The following is a 23,995-nucleotide window of genomic DNA, read 5'->3' as shown; positions in this document are numbered from 1 at the left end:
TTTACACAAAAGCACTGTAATAAAATATCTGTACACTACTTTTGTTACAAATATAGATAATATTTAAAGTGACTTTATATATTCTAATGTAGGAGTTTCACGCTCTAAAATGGGAATGAACACATGATAATTCCTCACCAGTTGTCTCAATAAACAGCTCCATCTGTTTCCCTTAGTCTTAAACTATTGTATTATAAGATGTTAATATAAGGCAATGAAATGAACTTATGTTAATCCCCTTAATTTTTCTATCAATTTACTAATGGCATACAACCAAAATAATTACTAGCACATTGCTTTTTCTCTGTCATTAAGATTAGTACTAATTGAAAACCAACTGCACAGCACACTGACACAGTTTCAGTGTTGCATCCCTTAAAACCAGCACTAACAATTTGGAGAGCCTCCTATGCTCCTGCGTGGTTAGCAAGGCTGCTTTCTAGAGAAACCGCAGTCAATACAGGGCAGCGTCATCATTTTACTTATAGAAATGTGAAAATATTGTATAATAGGTCAAAAATGAAAATGAACATCAAGATGTGCAATAAGTGGTTTCTTTACAAACTTAGGAACATTGCTTCCTGTTGTTATTTACCCAATCTTGAAGCCCATTTTAGGAGAAAACTATATACGTGTTTATTAGAGCTGGGAGTTGCAATGTTTTAATAACAGTCAACATTTTTAAATACTGAAAGTATTTTAAAACATTTTCAGTACAACTTTTTTCTTTTCTTTTTTAGTTAGAAGTGGGGAGAGAAGGTGGATTAACAGAATGCATTTTTATAAAACTTGAGATTTTCTTCTTTATTTTATATTTTCAATTTTCACCTTAATTTCATGAGACCATTTCCCCTTTTAGCTTTCGAATGATTTTTTTTTTCCTTTCTCTACTAACCAGTTGAGCCCATATTAATTTCTGCCCACATGATTATAAAAATGTCAGATACCTTTAGGAAGAAAGACTGGATTTATCTATGCAAAGAGCCCTTCTCTTTGAGTTTCCATCACAAAATGCAAAGAGAAAGGGAAAGTGATGCTAGGTTGTAAGAAAATCATTTCTATATGAGAAAAACAAATTTACATGCGATTTTTTCCTACAGTTTTGAAGAGCCGGATGAACACAGCCCAGGAGGAGTCCATAGGACCAGTTACACTCTCTTTGTAGCATGGGATGTAAGTGAGAAGTTGAGTCGGCTCAATTCTGGCAGCTAATTCAGGAGAGAACCATCAAAGTGACGGTGCCTTTTGTCCGCTTAAGGATGGCAACGGCTTCTTCATGTGTTACCCCTTCTAGACTCTGCCCGTTGACAGCAATGATCTGATCACCCCTCTTTAGACGCCCATCTTCAGAGGCTGCTCCCTGCAATTATAAAGTGGCTTGTTTACTTCTCAAAAAATGCTGCCTCGCAGTTACACAACAGAAAAAGATCCAAACAAGAATGTGAATTGCTCTGCATGTACACACACATTGCTCTCAGCGCTCCACAGGTGCTCCACAGCCATTAAGCAATGATGAACAGACACAAAGGAAGCCTTTCTCCTAAATGGCTTCCGCACTGAGATTCTAATTTGAGAGAGAATTTAGCAGTCAATAGATTAGTTGGATGGATTTTTGGCTGTTCAGCACAGCAGTTGGTAGGAACTGAAATTAATAAAGAATATTTGGGAATATACTTAGTAGGAATGATTTCATAGAATCCAAGATATTTTATCCTATAAAGAAGACCTACAGAAAGAAAACAAAGGATTAGCAGTTTTACAGGACAAAAGCAGTTTTATAGGACAAGGGCATGAGGGCCACCAAACCCAAAGGTTTGCAGAAGCACAAAAGCCCACACGTATGTTGACAAGGACAGGATAAGGCACAAGTCGTGCTAACTCTAATTCTAATTCTTTCTGTGTCTTTCAAAAGGTGGCTTAAGCTGCTTGATTCTTTACTTCCCAAGGGTGGACAGTCTTCATATTCCTTATGGGCCCTAAATGATTAAGACTAAACACAGACACTGCTGTTTGGAAAAGAACCTCATCTTAGGCATAAGTATAGTAGGCAATTATGCAATTAAATATAAGATTAAAATATGGAAAAGTTAATGAGGAATCCATAATGATGAAATTCTTAAAATATGTTCTAACTAGAACGCCTTAAATAAATTGTTCCGAGGCTGAGAAAAAGGACTGCATGACTCTTCTATTTACTGGCAAATGCTGTTTGTATTTTTGGACATACCAATGGCTTTAAAAAATCTCATAAATTAAGCCTATAGCTAGAGAGATAGCTATCGCTATAGATACAGCACTTTAAATTGGTGAAAAATAATTTTTTTTCAAAATAGTAGAATGAAGCCTCCCTAAGTAAGCACTTTAAAGGACTATAATACTAATCTAAAGCCCCTGTACCTAATCTTTTAATGGGTTTAACATAATTTTGTTTAACATAATTTTGTTTCCTCTGTGCTGTAAAATTTTGAGAATCTGAATTTTCTCCTGCAGGAATTTTGTCGTTCTTAAAAATTGTCTTAACAAAAAATTAACAATAATTATATGGGTTTAAATTATTTTAATAGCTTCACCAATGTTGTTAATAACTTTATTTGTATTCTAAATGTTCTTACCAAAGAATGGGATGCTGTATGATTATAACTACATACCAACAGTTTTCTTTTCTTTATTGAATCCCTTGAATGCAAACAGCTGATCTATGGTAGCTGATAGAGCTGCTGGATACTCCTTAATATTTTTAGTAGTTATTTTTCTATTCCATTCAATGAAATGAAACTTGCAAAATAAATGCCCTATTAGTTATTCTCCTTATGTATTTTATGTACTTTTCTGTGCCTGTTTTATATTTCACAACAAAAAATGCAAAGAAAAAAATGTCAGGTCTCTTTAGCATACACATATTTAAAATGTCCTATTTGCAAAAGACATTCAATCACATACAACTTGTTTCCAAAGGAAAACAATCAGGCCTGACTGTCTAGCTAACGTTCATTAATAGTTTTATATATATTGTCGAGAGTACCCATGGAACTTCAATTTGAGCCTATTTTCCTTTAAACATAACTAAACCTCAAATTGGACAAAAATATCTAATGACCTATTCCTGTAGGGATTTCTAAAAGAAAATAATCAACTGTTAATCATTGGGCATTACCTCAAGCCATAAACTAATAAGCCCGCTGCTGACCACTATTAATGAATGCTTAGCGGGGAAGAGGGTGGTTAAAATTTGCAAGCTTACCTTCGCAAACACTGTTTTAACATAAATGGGTAAATCTCCGTGAGGGCTGCCATATCCTCCTACTATACTGAAGCCCAAGCCATCTGGTCCTCGGTCTAGTGTAATAGACTTACACTGAGGAGGTCTACAGTAAAGGGGAGAAAAAAAGAGTCTTTAGACTTTAAAAAAATGTATATATGGCATATATATATGTATCTCCATGAATCTGTAAGTTATGGGTTAGCTGACATCCACCTAAAGCTAGTATAACTCTCTGTTACCAACAGTGAGTACATCACGGGTATTTTGGGGATGCTTAAATTGTCAGTGTGTGTTGTGCTATGTATCTTAAATTTACATAATCTAATGAAATACTACTTAACACCCTATTCTATTACTCATGTATACTACCCTTAACCTAACATATTCATGGCAAGCTCTCATTGTATAAAAGCAGCTCCTTCCTTTTCCAGTTTATTTAAAGTGAGAGGCTAAACTGCCAAAGACTATGATGGAATAAGTCATAAACATCAGTATTCTCAAGCTCAGAGACAAAAATAGATGATAAGAAATATAAAAGCTGCATCAAATTATGTAAAACTTCCAACATGCTCCTCTCTTCCCCTCTCTCTATATTCTAATTCTTGTGTACTCAAGTTTTGCGTAACTGAATTTTTTTTTTAATCACAAGTATGATTCATTAAATAATTAGGCAATGTTGGAATTTTTAAAAGGATAGATTGACCCCCAAGACTAAAATGTTCCCTCAAAAAACTCAGAGATGAAAATGTGGGAAGAGTAGTAGCATGCATGCATATCTGCTTGTCTATCTATCTACCTACCATTCCATAATCAAAGAGTTTAGAAACACTTGGTTTTCATATTTTACACCTCATCTTCCATCATTTCTCCTTTATGTGGGTAACAGGGACATACAAACCATAGTATATAAGCTCACCCTAAATCATCGTGAAATATACTGCTTGACGTCAGCCCGGTGAAAGAAAGACTAGAACTGGCAGGCTCCTGCTGATGACCTGTGACCACACTCACATCTCCTCCAGCAACCACCTGTACACAGGAGAAATATAAAGAGAAAAAACACATGCTCATGTGGCTAGGAAGACATCGTTAATTTTTCTTAAAAAGAACACTGGGAATGAAATGTGTATTTTATCATCCACTTAATCATTTCTGTTAACATAAATTCAGGAATTTCATAACGTCCAGAGGCCTCTTCAACTGACACTAAGAATATTCTACTAATTCAATTTTACCAAGTTCTTTGATGCTTTTCAAACATGGTTTCACATGCAATTGTTTTCTAAAGATCTTCAGAATGTAAGTCACTCAATCACACCACTTAAAATTTCAGCAATTAATCATTTCCTGCCAAGACCATGAATTTTTCCCCTAAGATATAAAGTATGAAATGATAAATGCATCAGGATAAAATGTGACAGAATGTGTTTCCTATGTACTTTCTTGGAATTCTCAATGTAATCATTTATCTTCAAGGGAAATAGTAAATACAATAATAGGAGATTTAATCATTTTATAGCTTTAACCTTAAAGCTCATGTGTCCTCAAGCTACCCATATTCAGAAGAGTTGGGATAAAAATCTTACCTGCATTTCAATGGAGCCAGAGGTATTTTTCAGAAAGTTAACCGCCTGGGTGTGAGTCATCCCCTCAGTGGATGTGCCACAGATAGTGACGATCCTATCCCCAACCTGCGAGGGAGAGAAATAGCCATCTGCTACAACAGCCATGGAGAGTGGGATGATTTCCTTCCCTACCTTCCATACCACATATATACTACTAATCAGCAATAGAAATAGAACCGAGGAAACGTCCAATTCCAAGCAGCAGCAACCACAAAGAGAAGCTGCAAGTAATGGCTGAGTTCTATTATCTTTGGTGCAATGGGCAGGGAATCACGCTTCCCTTTTCTTTGTTTCTCCTGGGTAAGACATTACTTCCTATTAAAAGAATACCGTATCTGCTATCTTTTGGGAATCAGAATTTCTCTGGATATTATTATTATACACATTAGCTGTGACTCTAAGTCAAGGGTTGGCAAACTACGGCTGACAGGCCAAGAGTGGCCCACTGTTTATTTTGGTTAATAAAATCTGGTTGGAGGACAGACATGATTATTTCGCTGCCTTCACAAGGCAGAGTTGAATAGTTGCAACAGGGAAACACATGTATGTCCTGCAAAGCCTAAAATATTCATCTCGTCCTTTACAGAAAAGTTTTCTGACCCCTGTGTTACGCGTACAATCTGTTTTTAAGTGCCAGTCATAAATTTACATAGCAAAGGGAAATAGAATCATTACTGATTTAGACAGTATTTAAAAAGTGATTATGGTTTAAGACCATTTTTAAGGCATGAGGCCAAATAGATTTTACTTTATAGAGACTGAGTTACTTTAATGGAATATTCACATGATTTCAGAACTGGGCAGTTAGCATAAGTTCTATCATAGTGCTCTACATATGCAAAATCTCTCAATTTTGAAGCAAGCTTTGTATAGTTTCACATTGTAAGTCATGTTTACACTCAAATTTTGCAAAACTGATAAACAAATGCCACATAAATGACAATTTTCAATGTAATAAAGTCAAATCAGCATTTAAACCAAAAAAACACATCAAGAAAAAATTTCACTTCATTCTGGCAATACTTTCTGAGAATACCTTCTGTTTTATTTTAACTTCTTCCACAGGGTTTCAAACAAGTAAAAAATATAAGAAAGAACTATAAATCATCCCATTTCATTTACTTGAAAATCTGCATACAACAACAAATTCTCCTCTCTTTTGATTTTCTTCATCTTTTACCCAAAGCAAGCCCTGATGTGGCTGGGTAAGCGGATTTAAAAGTTGACAGACATCTCAAACTGCCTGCAACAGTTGGCCAGAGTCAAAGGGTTTATAAAACCTTTTGACAGATTTGCTAGGGCTACCAGGGCTATTAGTAAAACTTACTCTGAGTTTCTGGGTCTGAGCTGCAACTCCATTCGGGTGCATCATTGCAATAAATATAGGAACATCACCAAGCGGGCTGCCCACTCCTCCAGCAATGCTGATCCCCAATGAGTCAGTGGGTCCCTGCCATTGGACAGACAGAGTATTTTGGTCAAACTGATATTTTTAATTGGCTTTTGGTCTCTTTGGCACAATATTCTATAGTTAACTTTGATCTTCTAGATGTGAGGGTGGAAAATGATGCCCAAGAAAATTGTATTACTTTATTTGATACAGGTCCTTAATGTGATTTAGAAAAATAAGCATCTGTTCAGGAGGTAAAAGAAATCAAAACTAAATGAAAATCATGCTACAGGGAATGAGGAAAATCAAGGAGGCTGATGAAGTGAAAAGGAATCAGAGAGACCCGTGTTCAAAGCCAGAAACCCACACTTACAAACGCTGGGATCTGGAACAAGTCCACTGCTTTCAATGAATCCCTAGATCTTCACGGACAAAATGGAGATTACCGTGCCTCTCACAAAGGGCTGCAGTGACTATTAAATGAAATGACGATGGTATGAAGTGTCTACAAGTGTGCTCAGCACTTATATCTGCTTTTATTTTCTCTGTTGTGCGTGGCTATCAGAGGAATCTGTTTCAGGAGAATGGGAAATCTCTGTTGAAGGCAAAGGCTAATTTATCCTAATATGAGGAGTGAGAGAGACCCGGCATTATTTTGCGTGGGGCTGGGTTGATACCATTTGTGGCAATAAAAAGTATACCAAAAATGATTTTTCAAACAAGGACATTCAGCAAAGAGTGCACTGGGCTATTTCCACTGCATATAATACATATTTTATCAGACGGTACTATAAAATAGTAAGGCAGCTAACAGGAAAATACATATGCAGATGCTTTTGGAATCAACAGAGTTTATATTGTTTCTTCTCTCCCAAGTTACCTTTTTAATTTCAACTGCTCTTAATCCCTGTATTTCAGATGCCACTGTAAATAGGAAAAAGATAAAATATGGTTATTAGTGCATTTTTAATGTTAGTTTAAATTTTAGTTGATGTCTACAGCTAGATGGGACTAAGTGAGGTACCCTAATTTTTTTGCAAAGGGGATTTCAAAGTTACTAGCACACATGATTAAATGTCTTACAGAGGGACTTCCTAGTTGGAAAAATGCACACACCATCCTATTTCTTCCTTCTTATTTCAAGCATTGCTTATACAACTCCATAATCCACTTTGAATGAGTTAAGGACAGGATGTGCTTTGGATAGAAAGACATCTGCACAGCTGAGAGAAATAAAGTCATGGAAGCATTAAAAAGAATCCATGGACTTAAGTGCCTAAATTTCTAGAATATTAGTTACGTTGCAAACAGAGACTGCCATGTGGTTAGTTTCTTCAATTTGAACAACTTTCAACCAATACTCCAAGCCAAAAAACCCTCTGCAGCATGATTTCATGTAATTAAAATACAGGAGGATCATATTAATTTTATCAATCAAATTTCTTGCAATCTTCATGGAGAAAGAAAGCTTCACTTAATGGGATCTTCTGATATATTGGTGTTACATTAAACAGAAAAAGGGAATAAAAATCAAATACAACAATCTGCTTCGCAAGAAAAAAATTGCAGAATCCTGATTCTAATGTTTAGTATACCTCGTAGGGAAAACATCAAATGCGAAATGCCGCTATAGGCATTGCTTCATGCTCTTCTGAATTTTTGCACCTATACTAGGGTTTGGAATGATTTAGAGGAAAGAGAGCTTCAGAGGTAAAGTAAAACAGGGGAAAAAAATCACTGTTGATGGCCAAAATTCAAATTTAAGCACTAAATCATGCTTAAAATTTCAATCCAATCTTACATGCATTCTTCTTTGAGCTGCTTTCCAGTGACTCAGATGTACTGGATCCCGAAAGTGGAAAAGTAAACGATGACAGGCTCCCTTCACTCATCTACAAATACGTAACAGTCGTTTTAGAAAGTTTGGGAAGTAATAATACTCGCTAAATACCACTTATTTCAGAATTCTTTTAATGGACTTAGAAATACTTGTTAAGCAACAGTGGCAGTAATTTGAAGGGCAATCAATATGGAGAGTTTCCACTGAGTTTTCTCTTTTTTTTCTTTTTTAGGAAGAATTTGTCCAATGACATAAATTAAAGGTAAAAGAACGAATGCAATTGATTCCAACCTTCCTAAAATTTTAGTGGATTTTCATAATCTCACCCAAGCTAATCTTCTCTAAATTTAAACAAATGCTGTACATAGATGGGGACTTCAACAACTGCACAATTAGGGCCAGTCGACAGGAAACGAATGGTAATCATTCAGGGGTGACTAAGAAAGAGGTCCTTAAGGACAGGCTAATAAAAATGGGCTTCTGTCATCAGAAGGCAAGACAGGAGAGGGGCTTACCAAGAGACTCCAGCTACCTCACACCATATTTTTATACGTGGTGGCGAGCTTCTACAGTTCACCTACATGGGATTTTTTCAGTTCAATACTGATTGATAAATGTGTTATAAAATAATTTAAACATATATGTCTTTGTAGGCTTTATATGTATATATTAATAGGTTCACTTTTGAGATTATGGAAAAAGAATCATGTCAGAAAAGAATGGTTGGAATTAAGTTCCTTAGAATGACTCACAAACTACTCAAGAGCTCCATCCACCTTGCTTGACTGTCTACTCCCATCTCTCATTCTTCCCTATCACAAACTCTGCACCTCAGCCACTCTGCCAAGCTGCCAGGGGGCCAGGCCTGTGTACATGGCCCTGGACAGACTCATGGTCAGGGCCATCTTTGAGTTCCTCTTGGCCTATGGACTGCATTGCCCTGATGAATCCCACAGCCACCCACCTGGCTGCTTTGAGAAGGTCTCCTCTCCGAATGGAATGGGCCAGCTTTGACTCTTCCGACTTCCAAGGTTACTGTGCCTAGGGAACACTGGGGGGGGGGGGGGAAGTTGTTCAATGAAATGTTTAAATAAAATGCTACAGTCAGCTTTAGGATTACATTTTACTCTTCAAGACTGGGTTTTTGAAAGGCATTTTCCTTTTGGAATTTCCATGGGCAAGGATACCTCCAATCCTTTGTGGAAAAAGGCTTTTCTAAAACATTAAAACTAGTAAAAAAAAATTATAACAAGCAGCAGCAGCAACACCCAGTGTCTGTCTTACTGCCTCATGATTTACATGGAGAGCATGTCTGTCAAGGCAAAGAGAAATGGAGAATCAAGCAATTATCTCACGAAACACAGTAATTTAGATAGGCCAAAAGAACTAAGTAACTCAGATCTTAAAAAACAAAACAAAAACAATAAAATAACCACTACTGCAACAATTCGTTTTGCCCTCAATAGCAGAGGTACTCAGATAATTGGGTAAGCTCTCTACTGCCTCACTGTACCTGAATAGATATATTATAGTATACAATACTTAAACAAGCCATATTGCTGTAAACACAAAACGAGAATTGAAGACAATTTCCCTGTGGTCCTTTACGAATAAATCATAGGCATGCAAGAAATGCTATACAGTCTAATGTGAAAGTAGCACAATGAGGTGTTTGAGAACTCAGGCTTTGGAGTCAGATACACTGGCTTAAATCCAGACTATGTGATTTACTAGCTGTGTGAACTTAGTAGAGTTTTACCTTGATAAGTCTTTTACTCTGCATTCTAAAAACAGAGACCATTATAGGTTGTTGTGATAAAATAATCCATGCACAATTCTTAACAAAGTGTCGAGCACAAAGCAGTATCGTCAATTGTGTTGCTTCCAGTTTTCTATTATTACAAACAACACTGCAATGAACCTTATGTACGTGAAGTTTTTTGTGTACTGAGGATTCTGCAACATGTTTAAATGAAGAAATAACAAGTCAAAACAACAACAAGCAGCAGCTGGAGGTACAAATAGCAAAGCTATATAAATATTTAAGGCTCTCATTATATACTGCCAAACTGGGTTTTTAAATGGTGATTTAATTGGTTCTAAAATTATTTAGGTCATTTTATGGATGTCTCCTTCTCTATCTTTGAGAGGTATCTATCTTACAGAGTTAACTATCATTGTTAATTTATCTCCTAAAGGAAGCTACTTCTCCTTAAAGAATTCTAATTATTTTTTGAAAATTGATAACTAAGAAGAAATGATAGACTTTAAGTGTGCTTTATTAATAACTAAATTTATATGTATATACCAGATCCTATGCAAACCACAGAGGTTTATAACAAGATGCTCACTTGAAAATCACTCCATGAAGCTAAGCTTAGCCACTGAAAAGGCTCCCACTAGCATGTGAGATCTCTGACATTTCTCCTGCTGTCAGACACTGTCATGAAGTTATGTGCTTATGTTACTGAACATGTGCCACATGACATGGATACTGATGGCAATCGATTTTTAATCAACATTGAACTACACTTCAGGTCATAAAAACACATGTTAGGTAAAGGAAAACAATGAGATAAACACTGCTTTATTTACTTGTAGGAACACAAATCCCCTCTGGAAACTGGGATATTCCCTGATAGGAAATATGTCTAAACTTCCACGAGTTGTATTTTTAAGTGACTATTCTATATTTTACATTTTTAAAATGAGACTGGCTCTGCCTTTCCAATCAGAAAATGATTCTTCATGGAGAGTTTACTCCATGGAGGAAAGAGATTTCACAATGTAAAATGTACTTAAGACTAGCAATGATACCTTGGGATGGAGGCATTGTAATTATTGAAGTAACAACAATAATAACTGTTGAAGGTACTGCCCGGTAAATCTGCATGGCATTGTCTTCATTTCCTAAGAATGACCCATCCAACTACGATTTTAAAAGTAAAACTTTAAATAGTTCAATAGTTTTGAATCAGAATAAGATGTGAACCAAACATTGTCTTCTGTCATTCAAAAAGGATAAAATCTTCCTTCCACATTCTTCATCTCTGGGGAAATATAAAGATGTCCAATTTAGCGCCCAGGAAGGGGTTAAGGGAGGGGCTGGGACAGGGCAGTCCAGAAGCCTGACTCCCAGAGGTGCCCTTCTTGCCTTCTATGATCTTCTGCCTTTCTGCTGAGTCCCTTTTCAAAGAACACCCGTGCCAGGGAGGAGATTCTTCCCTTAGGTCAGAGGTCATAAGAATAAATCCAAATGTAAATACGGGGGGGCAGGGGAGAACTGAGGTTAAGACTTTTTTTCTCCTTTGTGGACTGAATATGTTTTTCTTTCAAGAAAAGAGCCACACAGTGATCACTTTGTGATAAAAGATTTACTAAGAACACAGATACTCAGTTCATAATTCTTACTACTGCTAAATAAATATATAATATAATAAACAGCTGATTGTAATTTAGAGATTTATTACTGAAATATGGTGTCTAATGTATAAATGTCTTATTTGAGAGAACATATTAAATAAATACTTGTTTGAATGTGGCCGCTCCTCCTCTTACACTATTACACATGAGCATTTGTGGCACTGGATTTCTACCTTCAGCAGAGCTGCGACGGCTTCCTGGGTGGCGTGACGGACGTCTTCTCCATTCACCATTAGTATCTGGTCTCCCTGCATCAGTCTTCCGTCAGCATCTGCAATTCCTCCTTTCACAATGTCAGACACAAATACTCCAGTATCATTTCTGCAAATGTAAAATTTTGAATGTCAACATTATTATTTTTTCCCAACTGTAATGCAATGCTTATTTAATGAAAGGCTAACATTTTACAACTGGAAATTTTACTTCTATTTTTATGACTTTAAAAGTTTTATTGTTTTCAGCAACACTGGTGCAACTATGAGAATTATTTTTTGTAACAAATAGTATCTTATGTCTACAATATTTCATAGATTGAACATATCTTTCATAAGCATATTTATTCAACAGTTCTACATTGTGAGTAGAAGTGGCTATTATACTCATTTTATGAGTCACAGTTACTAAATGGCAAAAACAGGACTTGAGAGTCAGTCACTGGGAGCTAAATCTATTGCTATTTCTACACCATAACGAAGCCTTGAATGGATACTGACCTGTGCCTACATAAATATGTTGCTATTATCACCAATGTCATTAACGTTACTGAAAATAAATAACGGATATGTATCTCAAACTAAAACCATTTGTTACTCAAAATTAAGTACCGTTGCTGTGATGTCTCTTCTTTTAAATCATTACAGGTCTAACTTTCATAGAAGACAGGTTTATGCAAAATGAACAAATATTCAACTTATTTCAATCTTCCTTTAATAAAAGTATAAATAACTCAAGGACTTCTTGTTGAGATACAAAGATAACTCTCAGTAGAAACATTTAGTAGAAGTTGAATTGTATCACTTGTTCTTGCCAAGGTCATGACCTCAAACAAGCCCTTTCACCATCTGATACTCTGTTTTCCCATCTTAAGAATAAAAGTGTTGGAACTTACTGGATTATATATTTTTTAATATTAACTATATATACATATTTAAATCAATGAGGTACTTACTTTATGTATATTCACCAACCTACTACCCTGGCCTCTTAATTTACACTTTCTATTCCCTTCTGATGGTGTGCTCTTGTTCATGATGATCCTTCTCCCTAGAATATCCTCGCCCACTTTTGTCAGACCAACTCTCACCTCTCATTTTTGGCTTCATCTCTGGCACCTCTTTATAAGGGGGTTTTCCTAATCTACTGCCCTTAAATAAGGTCATGCAGTCGGTCCCGTTCTCCTTTGCTTCCATGGATCCCCCACAATGCGTTTCTGTCTCTCATCAACAGATTCCTTTGTTGCAAGAACACATTTAATGCTCATTTACCAAACTGAGTTTTTGGATCCATGGATCCAGGATCCATGTCTTATTTAACTCTGTTCCCCAGAACCTAATGTATCTCCTGGCACCCAGCAGGTACTCAAAAATACCAAATGGCTTTTTGTCTAGTACCTTCAAAATCCCCCAAAATACTGACTAAAAAATTTCAACACCAATGTCTCCTGATGTTCCACTACTGCATGGGCCGAAATAGCTACATACAGAACACTAGCAGTTGAGAAAGATTCTACTACTGCTAGTACTCTTTCAAGGAATTTAAATTCAATCATTTCCAAGAGGTCATTGCATTTGCCCTGATCAGTCATACCTTTTACCAACAATACTCAACCCCAAGCCTTTGCCCGGCTTCTTCTGCAGCTCGATGGTGAGGGTGTCGTACACATCCTCCTCTTTGTACGGGGCCTCATCTCTGTAGAGCGTCAGGCGCACCCTTTGTGGTGTCTGTCTCAGCACATTTATTGCTTCATCATGTGTGGCCTTTCTCAAGTCAATTCCATTCACCTGTACAGAAATGGGACACAGAGGGTGAGGAACCAGGTGAGTTGAGTAAAAGGAAAAAAGATAGGGAGAAGGGAGAGAGGGGGAAGGAAGGAGGGGGGGAGAGGAAGGGAAGGAGGGAGGGAAAAAGAAATAAGCAACGACCATCCTCCCCAGAGTAGCCTTTTCTTTGTTTGTTGTAAAGGTCAAATGCACAGCATCCTGTACCTCTAAAATCTGATCTCCAGCCCACAGTCTTCCGTCTTTACATGCTGCTCCTTCTTCATAAACTTCATGGATAATAATGGCACCCTAAGGGCACAAACAAAACACACCCGTGTTTTATACTATTCTCCCTAGGGAGGGTGAGCAGAAATGGAGTCAAAGCACACTTCACTTTTAGAGACAGTGATAAGGGTTATACATTCACTGAATCCGTATGTGAGTCACATATCAAAATTGAAAGAAAAGCATAAGACAATTTTTGCTAAAAGGCTCAAAGAGGCTTACATTTCTTTCACATGATAGGGAAGTTTAAAGAAAAAAATTATAAAATATATAAATCACCCACACACGCATATATAATAGATATATATCACCTCATCACCTTTCCTATCCACAAATGGAATGAATGGATTTTAAAGCATTTTTGATGTTTAGAAATTTTTATCTATAAATTATCCAAATTTTCAGATTTTTCTCAATATGGGTCTAACCCAAGAGTATCCAGTCAGTAAAAAGAAAACTAAAATATGGCAAGAACTAATAAACTAACAGAAATATTTTGAATCTAAAGGTCACAATCACAAGTATAAAGAAATATTATTAAGTCAGTGTTGGCTTACTCAAAATAAAAATCCCAGTACGCAGCTGAGTATCTGCCCTATAAATTAAAATAACAATGAATGATACATTTTTCTAAGCCTCTGTATTTCCCTTCATAAAACTGATGGAAATCTCCCTGACAATGATCTCTCAGGGCTCACTGAAGAGGCTGCCTGTGTATTTGGAGCATCTCTGGCTGTGTCCTCACCAGCAGTGTGTCAGACCCCCCAACGATGCTCAGGCCCAGTCCTGTCCGCCCTTTGGAAATCTCAATTGTTGTTTCACAGCCTGGGATGATGGGGCAGGTTGCAGGATCAGAAGCAAAGATTGCTGGTGTTGATGACCTGCTTGTACCTAAAAATAAGTTAAAAGTGAAATGAAATACAAACAAAAATTGATTAGAAAGCATATACATCAAACTCACCACACTGGGTGCCTTTTCAGGATGGAGCAGAAACATGGGCCCAAGTTGGGGACAAAGAAGACTATGTAATTCCACCTTAATCTTTTAGTTATATTTAAAACTATCCAACAAATGATTAAATCATCATTGTTAACTTAGGGTGGTGGGTACAAAATTACCTGTTATATTATTTTATGCAGTATTCTGTATTTTTTTTAATTACTGGAGGTAACGCGTAAAAGGAATGAGAACAGAGAGTTGAACTGAACCTCTAGTTCCACTTTGATATTCTACGTTTCATGGGACCCAAACAAACTTCTTATGAAATTATGATTTGTAAAACTCAGAACTGAGATATGTAGTGGAGACCTAACTCACATTCAGGGAAGACGACAAAACACAAAGGACATCAGTAACTCTGGTCATGGTGCCTGCCATTCAGGGCTTTTTGGATTTTTGATTTGGTTTTCCTTTTCATCCTATCTTAGAGCATCTCTACTTATGTAATCAAATCTGAGCATACAAGCAACTGGATTTAATATCTGAGTTTATAAGACATCAAGTGAGACCCACTTGCAGTTTCTTTCCTTGTGTCTCAATGTTTTATGAACTCGGATATTAAATCCTGGTGCATAAATGCTCAGAATTAAATAAATAAGATTAGATTATGAAAAAAAGGAGAATATAATTTTACACTTTGTTTTTTTTTTTTTTTTTTTTTTTTTTATTTATTTATTTATTTATTTATTTATTTATTTTTTTGCGGTAGGCGGGCCTCTCACTGTTGTGGCCTCTCCCCTTGCGGAGCACAGGCTCCGGAGCACAGGCTCAGTGGCCATGGCTCACGGGCCCAGCCGCTCCGCGGCATGTGGGATCTTCCCAGACCGGGGCACGAACCCGTGTCCCCTGCATCGGCAGGCGGACTCTCAACCACTGCGCCACCAGGGAAGCCCCAACACTTTGTTTTATGAGAGTCTTCACATCATATGTTTTGTGATATATCAAAAAGCATAGAGCAAATGTCATATTTTGGGAAAGCTGGGATACTTGATAGATTAGCTTTAGAAAAAATGCTCTCTTTCTAGGAATCAGATAAAGACTATTTTCTTGCTCCTGAAATGGTAAGAACAGGTGTAACATATTTTCTTTAATGTTATGTTTCCATTTAGCATTTTATATTTTTATAGACAATGCTATTTAGGGATACTTAAAAATGAAGAATGAAAAAATTTCCATATTTTTTTAACATTTTAGTGAATTAGTCTTTCTAAATAAAGGATTGCTTTCATCAGATATTTATTACTTTAAGACTTTTTAGACAACAGGTCCAACTGTATAGCACAGGGAACTACATTCAATGTACTGGGATAAACCATAATGGAAACGAATATAAAAAAGAATGTATATGTATGTGTGTGTGTGTGTGTGTGTATGTATATATATATATTTGTGTATATATATTATATATATATAAAATATATATATAGCTGAGTCAGCAGAAATTAACACAATACTGTAAATCAACTATACTTCAATTAAAAAAAGACCTTTCAACCAACTATATTACAAATGTTTTAAACTGCTGTTTCCTTAAAAACCTGTTCAAAAGAACTGAATGTTTCAGTCTGGAGGCCAAAAGAGATTTTTTTCCCCAGTTGCAGAAAAAAAGCAATGTTTTTAAGTACTTTTATTTTCAATGCTGCAAAGCTTAAATTTATTCTTTTATTAAACGCCAGTGTAATTTTTCTCAAAAAAGTAACTCAAAGGAATAATTTGCCTCAATATACTAGACTGGCATTTTAATGATACACGAAAGTTTCATTCCGTGCTCTACATACAACTGTTTCATCTACTTTGACAGTATCTACTATTTACACTCAAAGGATACAACTCATATCAGCTACATATATGTGCATTTTTAAGAGTCTGATGTAGTGCCAGGCAATGTTGATTTCACACCAGTGAAGTGGTATCACTGTATCCATTTTAAAATGAGAATACTGAGGCTTTGGGAAGTTAAATTACTTGTTCAGTAGTATAAAAAAAGGAATGTACAGAATGGTGTATCTAATGTATTAGTAAGATACCTGGAATCACAGATATCCTTAGCAAAAGGTCCTTGGAGAGCAAAGAGTACCACTCCCTTGTCTTAGAGATGAGCAAGCTGAGGCTCAGAGTGGCTGCATGGGTTTCCCAAGGCCCTATGGATGGTTAATGTACAGCAGGCAGATCCCCTGCCTCATAGTCCAGTGCTCTTGCTTCAGGAGCCCCTCTCTTTATACCACCCTTTCACCAACAGGCTCCCTGACTATGGCCTCTCGAGCAGTGAGCTACATACAGGCAGGTGGCTCCCACACAGGGAACGCATACTGAGTATGAATGCGTCATACGCGCAGGACTAGCAGGAGACCAGCCCTTACTTCGGATGGGCTCTGGTTCCGGGGAGCCAGACGGCGGGACCATCAGAGACTGGGGGCTGCTCTTTTTTTCTCCATTGGCTGTACCAGCTGCTGAAGCAACAGCCTGGGAATCTGGATTCTCAGCACGAATGGTCAGTTTCACTGTTGTCCTCGCTGTCTTCAAAAGGCTAATAAACTGGCAGGTGTTGGTTTAGAGGGGAAATAAAATTTACAGGCAAATTAGTAGACTTATACTTCCACTATTATAGTTGGAATCTAGAACCATCTATGGTTGAGAGAAGAGTGAGAGGCAAATTCTTTCCCTGTTAGGACTTGAGTGGTCAAGAAAGAATGGTTGCAGTTCCTTTCTAGTTTCTCCAATTCCCTGATATTGATTAAGGCCACAGTTAATTTCTGCTGTAAGTCTAGTTCTGACCATATTCGTCATTATATAAGTAACGGGCTTTCAACTTTTTACATTTCTAATTAATACTGCCCAGTTCTCTGGATTCTTACAACCTTTGAAGACATATGGGGTGCTTTACCCACTTCTGATTCTACAGAGAATGTGAAGCAGCTTACACAAACATTTTTAATAATACAGAAACACTTAGGTTAAAAGCAAGATCAGGAACACTATGCAACAGAAGAATCAAGCCAAATGGAAAGTTAGAACATACACATGTGAGTTAAAGGATCAAACCCATACAATTATTAAAACTGAATTTAAAAATGGTTTAAGCATCTTGCTGGCCCATGTAGAAATGGAAACACTGACACTCCAAATCTCAAGAAAAATAGGGTTTTTTTCCTAGCACTTCTGAAAGGCCTCAAGTGAGACTCCTAGTAAGTATGGTATTAACATCACTTCAGAGCAGGAAGAAACTCAGGCACAAAAAACTGATTAACCCCAATAAAAGTCATACATCTAATGGTTGAGTTTTAAAATATGTTTATAAAGCAATATACATAGTGGATACTTTATAGGAGCAAACATCCATTAAAAAATATTCCTTTAGTTTTAATACTAAGTTGACCTTTGTTTAGAAGTTTCAAGTTTTCCTAAGGAAAAACTGAAAAGATATTTATCAAAAATGCTGACTGAATCCTGAATTTATCAGGTAACAAAACATACCTTAACATCATCTTAATTGGAAAACAGAAAGTAGAAATTAAATAAGTTCCAAAGAATCTCTTCCTTGCAGATATCTGTCTAATATAGCTACGCAGCTCTGATTCCCTATGACTGACCCCCCCAACCCCCCCACAGACACACGTTTAGCCATGTCCAAGGATGAGTTTATGGTATCATCTGCTTTCTTTTGGAAAAGTACCTTTTCAACAGGATAGCCAACAACAACTTCATCATCTACAGCCAAGATCTGATCTCCAACTTTGAGCCGTCCATCCTAGATGGAAACATGGAAGATTTTGAGTGAATTTACAGAAAGAATTCCCTCCCCAGCACTTTCTGAGAGTGAGAAGGGGGAAGGCTCACCCTGGCTGCTGCCCCGTGCTCTGTTAGACTCTTTATGATGACCCCGCTGAGTGTATCTTCTTCACTGATGGCAATGCCCAAACCCCCCTGATCCTAGAGAAGCAAAAACAGAAACACTCAGAAAACGTGAAACAGATTAAATTTATCCAAATGGAAAGGTATGTGACTGAAACTTCTGAACGCTGTCTTCTTACCCAAGGGCTAGAAAAGAAAACTGTTCTAAAATCCACTATTAGAAATCTCTTCTTTTCTTAAGCAAACTTTCAATTATTTTAATGGGATTAAATTCTCCTCCATCAAATAAATAGCCAAATGTTTTCACTCCTCCCATATGTCCACTATCTCTAGCATATATACCCAGTAACATAGCTCTAGTAACTCTAACAAAATATCTAGAGAACTAAAACGTATTCAACAATTTAATGACTGTACAACGTCTGAGAATTTAGTTCTGTGTAACTGGCTGACTAAGTGATTCAACACCAAAGTATCCTCCTTCTTCCTCTTTCTGGCCTACAGCTTAGAGATAACCGCTAACACTGGCCCCTGCATCCCCTTCTGCTGTCCTCCCTCCTTTAGCAGACAGACTGCCATGACTGCTCATGCTCTGTCCTTTCTAGGGCTGAATACCCAGACTGGTTACTTCAAATACTCGTGTTCTGATGTGGTGCAGAGTAAAAATTCTCTCAACTCTGAACCCAAAGACCTGTAGTGAAAACCTGTCAAAGCTAGAAGAGCTACACCTACTTTTGTCTATATTTTCCACACTTTTTTTTAACGAAAACCAAGTGTTCCGTAACATTGGGTTTTACCTTTTCTTAATGTTTACGTGAACAAAATTACCATAGGGTTTTACACATTTCATTCTGGTTAGAGCTAGCAACCTTTCTCATCATAGTTTGCACCTAGGGAGATGGAAAGCAAAAGAGAAAAAAGGGAATCTCGCCATGGTTTCTCTGAAATGTATACATGAGAGCCAAGGTTGCCACCAGACATTTAAGATCACGACAGTGAGATAAGGCTTCACCATCATTTTAAAGATTATCAACACTGTGGCTTTGCAATGATGATTAATGCTTGATGACTTTCTGACTGTCACTGTGCATCCTCTCTGCCACTGCTCTTTTCACGTGTATAATACAGAGAAAATCACACACTTTCAGGGAAAGCAGAGCTCAGCTGTAATTTCCTTTCTGGCTAGCTCTAGAAATTTGGATACGTTACCTAACATCTCTTAACCTCAATTTTCTTATCTCCAAAAAAAGGGAAAATAATTCTTGCCAACTACAAGTTTGCTGTGAGGATCATGTGTAGTAAGAAAAGGCTTAAAAGCCTGACACACTATGCAAAAGTGTTGTTATCACACACACATTCCTTCTACTTATAACTCTACAGGATATAATCAAGTTGACTTCAGATAAAGTGTCTAAACTTGCCAGCATTGTGAAACCCCAAACTCTGATCTAGTGGTCAAAGAATCAGGCACAGTGAGTAGGAAGGTCAACGTGCTACGAGACTGACAAGTCTCAATGCTGATGCCAAATGTAAAAAACTGAGCTACCCTCTATTTGGGACACTCCACACCAAAGCTCTTTCCTACTACCACAAATAAATATTCATTTGAATAAGTAATACTCTATATCTACCATGACTGTATGTACTCAATTCTGAGATTTGATTCTATTCTTGTCTATTCACTTAACTGTAGTCAGAAAAGTACTGTACTAAGTACAGACGGCATCTGCTGGTTGTTAACCTAACACCCATTCTCGGCGTACTCCTTTATACAAACTCAGAGACTTCCATTAGAATATCCAGTCCCCTCTCCCCCTGCTGTCTCAAAGGACTCTCTCTTAAATGGCAATAGAATGAGGGATTCTTGAATGGAAGTGTATGGACTTCTTGATAGAAAAAGCTTTAATAACTTCTTTTCCTTCTACCCACAACACAAACTGCCCACGATGACTTTTCTTAAACGTATATGATAAGACCAGAGCAATCCATTTTTGTAGAGTTATTTATTTTTTTAAAAAGAAATCAAACCAAGAAGAGTCACAGCATTTTTTTCCACTAAATGCTTAACAAAATCTGATCACATGCCAGGCTTTATGCCCACCACTTTATAAACAACTCAATCTTTATAATTACAATATTATCAGAGGTAATACTATCATCTCCAATTTATAGGTAAGAAAATGGAGGCAAAGCAAGACCACACAATGTGTGAAGTCTGGACCTGATGAAACAAAGGTTCAATCCAGGCAGACTGCCTCTGCTGCCCTGGATGCCTTGGAGCTGGGGAGTCGCAGAGGAAGCACCCCTTTCTGCTGCAGCATTTCATGTTCAATCCCTCTATCCCACCACCCTACCTCCTCCCTTCCTCTCCTCTTCCCTGAGCATGTCACTACTCTTTCTGCTTCTACTCTGTTCATCCACTGCCCACCTGCATTCCAGCATGAGCCTGCAGCACTTGAAAACATTTACAGGTGCTGTTCAACATCTGTTCAACAAACCACTTCTTTAAAGTGGTCACTTGAACCTAAGGCTCAGATCTTTGCAAAAGCAAATACCTCAGGGATGCCTATTGGTGAGACCTCTAGTTATCTGAGCTTTCGGTTTCACGAAGGACAAAGACTATAACTTCCGTTTCTTTAATCTTTTTATTTCCTCCATAGCAGGTCCTTGGTAAATAAATCAAAGGAGAGATCACGAAATGTCATACCTTGGGATAATCATAAAGGCAGGAAAAGCTAGGTCCCTGCCCAAGTAGCAATTAGCACAGTGGTTCTCAAACTTTAGTGCACACTGGCATCACAGAGAAGGCTTATTATTAAAACACAAGATGCGGGGGCACCCCCCAAAGCTACTCATTCAGGAGGTCAGGGTGGGCCCACACACCTGTAGTTCTAATAAGCTTTCAGGTGATGCTGATGCTGATGCGGCTGGTCTGCAACCCAGTTTTGAGAACCAGTGAATTAAAACACCAGTGTCGAAGCCGGAGGAAGATGGCGGAAGAGTAAGACGCGGAGATCACCTTCCTCCCCACAGATACATCAGAAATTCATCTACACGTGGAACAACTCCAACAGAACACCTACTGAACGCTGACAGAAGACCTCAGACCCCCCAAAAGGCAAGAAACTCCCCACATACCTGGGTAGGTCAAAAGAAAAAAAAGAATAAACAGAGACAATAGGATATGGACGGGACCTGCACCAGTGGGAGGGAGCCGTGAAGGAGGGAAGGTTTCTACACACTACAAGCCCCTTCGCGGGCGGAGACTGCAGGTGGCGGAGGGGGAAAGCTTCGGAGTAGCGGAGGAGAGCACATCAACAGGGCTGCGGAGGGCAAAGCGGAGAGATTTTGGCACAGAGGATCGGTGCCCTCAGGCACACACCAGCCCGAGAGGCTTGTCTGCTCGGCCGCCGGGGCGGGCGGGGCTGGGAGCTGAGGCTCGGGTATCGGCTTTCAGTCGGAGCGCAGGGAGAGGACTGGGGCTGGAGGCAGGAAGAGACCCTGAAGGGGTTAGTGCTAGCCCGGAGGGAGTCCGGGGAAAGGGTCTGGAGCTACCGGAGAGGCAAGAGACTTTTTTCCCTTTTGTTGCCTGGTGCGCGAGGAGAGGGCATTCCCCTCCCTCCCCTCTGCCTGAGTGAGCCAGAGCCCCCGAATCAGCGGCTCCTTTAAACCCGTCCTGTCTGAGCGAAGAACGGACGCCCTCCGGCGACCTACGCGCAGAGGCGGGGCCAGGTCCAAGGCTGAGACCCGGGAGTTGTGAGAGCAGAGACAGGGAAATCTCTCTGTGCAGCCTCGGAGGCAGCGGATTAAAGCTCCACAGTCCATTTGATGTGCCCTGCGTCTGTGGAGTGCATGAATGGACAGCGAATCATCCCAAATCGAGGAAGTGGACTTTGAGGACAAGATTTAAGACTTTCCCCCCTTTTTCCTCTTTTTACAACGAATTATCCCAAATTAAGGAGGTGGACTTAGCAAGATTTCAGACTTTTCGCCCTTTTCCTCTTTTTACAACGAATTATCCCAAATCGAGGAGGTGGACTTGGAGAGCAAGATTTTTGATTTTTCCCCCTGCTCTCTTTTTGTGAATGTGTATGTGTAATCTTCTGTGTAAGATTCTCTCTGTATAGCTTTGCTTCCACCATATGTCCCAGGGTTCTATCGGTCCGTGTTTTTTTTCAATAACTACTTTTTAATTTTAATAACGCTACTATATTTCATACTTTATTCTATTTTACTTTACCTGCTCTTTCGTTTTTTCCTACCTTCCCTTCCTCCCTCCCTCCCTCCCTCCGCTCCTCCTTTCCTTCTTTCTTTTTCTTTCCTCCCTCCCTCCCTCCCACCCTTCTTTCCACTTTCTTTTTCTTTCCTCCCTCCCTCCCTCCTGTCTTTCTTTCTTTCTTTCCTTCCTCCCTCCCTCCCTCTCTTCTTCCATTCACTCTTCCTTTTGCTTTCATTCCTCCCTCCCTTTCTTTCCTTCTTTCTTTCCATCCTTCCTCCCTCCCTCCCTCCTTTCTTTCTTTCTTCCTTCCTTCCTTTCTTCCCTTCCTCCTTTCTTTCCCTCTCTCTTTCTTTCTTCTACTAATTCTTTCTTTCTACTTTTTCTCCCTGTTATTCTGAGCCGGGTGGATGAAAGGCTCTTGGTGCTGCAGCCAGGAGTCAGTGCTGTGCCTCTGAAGTGGGAGAGCCAACTTCAGGACACGGGTCCACAAGAGACCTCCCAGCTCCACATAATATCAAGCAGCGAAAATCTCCCAGGGATCTCCATCTCAACACCAGCACCCAGCTTCAGTCAACGACCAGCAAGCTACAGTGCTGGTCACCCTATGCCAAGCAACTAGCAAGGCAGGAACACAACCCCACCCATTAGCAGAGAGGCTACCTAAAAACATAATAAGGCCACAGGCACCCCAAAACACACCACCAGACGTGGACCTGTCCACCAGAAAGACAAGATCGAGCCTCAACCACCAGAACACAGGCATTAATCCCCCCCACCAGGAAGCCTACACAACCTACTGAAACAACCTTAGCCACGGGGGACAGATACCAAAAACAACGGGAACTACGAATCTGCAGCCTGCAAAAAGGAGACCCCAAACACAGTAACATAAGCAAAATGAGAAAGCAGAAAAACACACAGCAGGTGAAGGAGCAAGATAAAAACCTACCAGACCTAACAAATGAAGAGGTAATAGGCAGTCTACCTGAAAAAGAATTCAGAATAATGATAGTAAAGATGATCCAAGCTTCTATTTCCAAGATCCAAAATCTTGGAAATAGAATAGACAATATGCAAGAAACAGTTAACAAGGACCTAGAAGAACTAAAGATGAATCAAG

General features: G+C 38.5%; 1 protein-coding gene across 1 annotated transcript in view; it reads right to left on the bottom strand.

The window, feature by feature from the left end:
• Positions 1 to 379: 379 nt before the first annotated feature.
• The window catches only part of MPDZ (multiple PDZ domain crumbs cell polarity complex component), a gene marked incomplete at its 5' end in the record, with an annotated part of 130,133 nt that continues 106,517 nt past the window's right edge, over positions 380 to 23,995 (bottom strand). Inside the window, 15 exons of the mRNA XM_079706709.1 lie at positions 380 to 1,360; positions 3,242 to 3,365; positions 4,179 to 4,291; positions 4,849 to 4,953; positions 6,215 to 6,337; positions 7,158 to 7,201; positions 8,079 to 8,169; positions 9,082 to 9,168; positions 11,714 to 11,861; positions 13,347 to 13,540; positions 13,745 to 13,828; positions 14,550 to 14,695; positions 17,165 to 17,339; positions 18,478 to 18,552; positions 18,642 to 18,734. Of these exons, the coding sequence (XP_079562835.1) occupies positions 1,214 to 1,360; positions 3,242 to 3,365; positions 4,179 to 4,291; positions 4,849 to 4,953; positions 6,215 to 6,337; positions 7,158 to 7,201; positions 8,079 to 8,169; positions 9,082 to 9,168; positions 11,714 to 11,861; positions 13,347 to 13,540; positions 13,745 to 13,828; positions 14,550 to 14,695; positions 17,165 to 17,339; positions 18,478 to 18,552; positions 18,642 to 18,734 (1,749 nt within the window). The 3' untranslated portion in view covers positions 380 to 1,213. The remainder of the gene's footprint in view (positions 1,361 to 3,241; positions 3,366 to 4,178; positions 4,292 to 4,848; positions 4,954 to 6,214; positions 6,338 to 7,157; positions 7,202 to 8,078; positions 8,170 to 9,081; positions 9,169 to 11,713; positions 11,862 to 13,346; positions 13,541 to 13,744; positions 13,829 to 14,549; positions 14,696 to 17,164; positions 17,340 to 18,477; positions 18,553 to 18,641; positions 18,735 to 23,995) is intronic.

This window comes from Hyperoodon ampullatus (genome assembly GCF_949752795.1).
Source record: "Hyperoodon ampullatus genome assembly, chromosome: 6".
NCBI classification, from domain to species: Eukaryota; Metazoa; Chordata; class Mammalia; order Artiodactyla; family Ziphiidae; genus Hyperoodon; species Hyperoodon ampullatus.
Note: the sequence above shows the minus strand (reverse complement) of the source record. Positions and strands in the feature narration are given on the sequence as shown.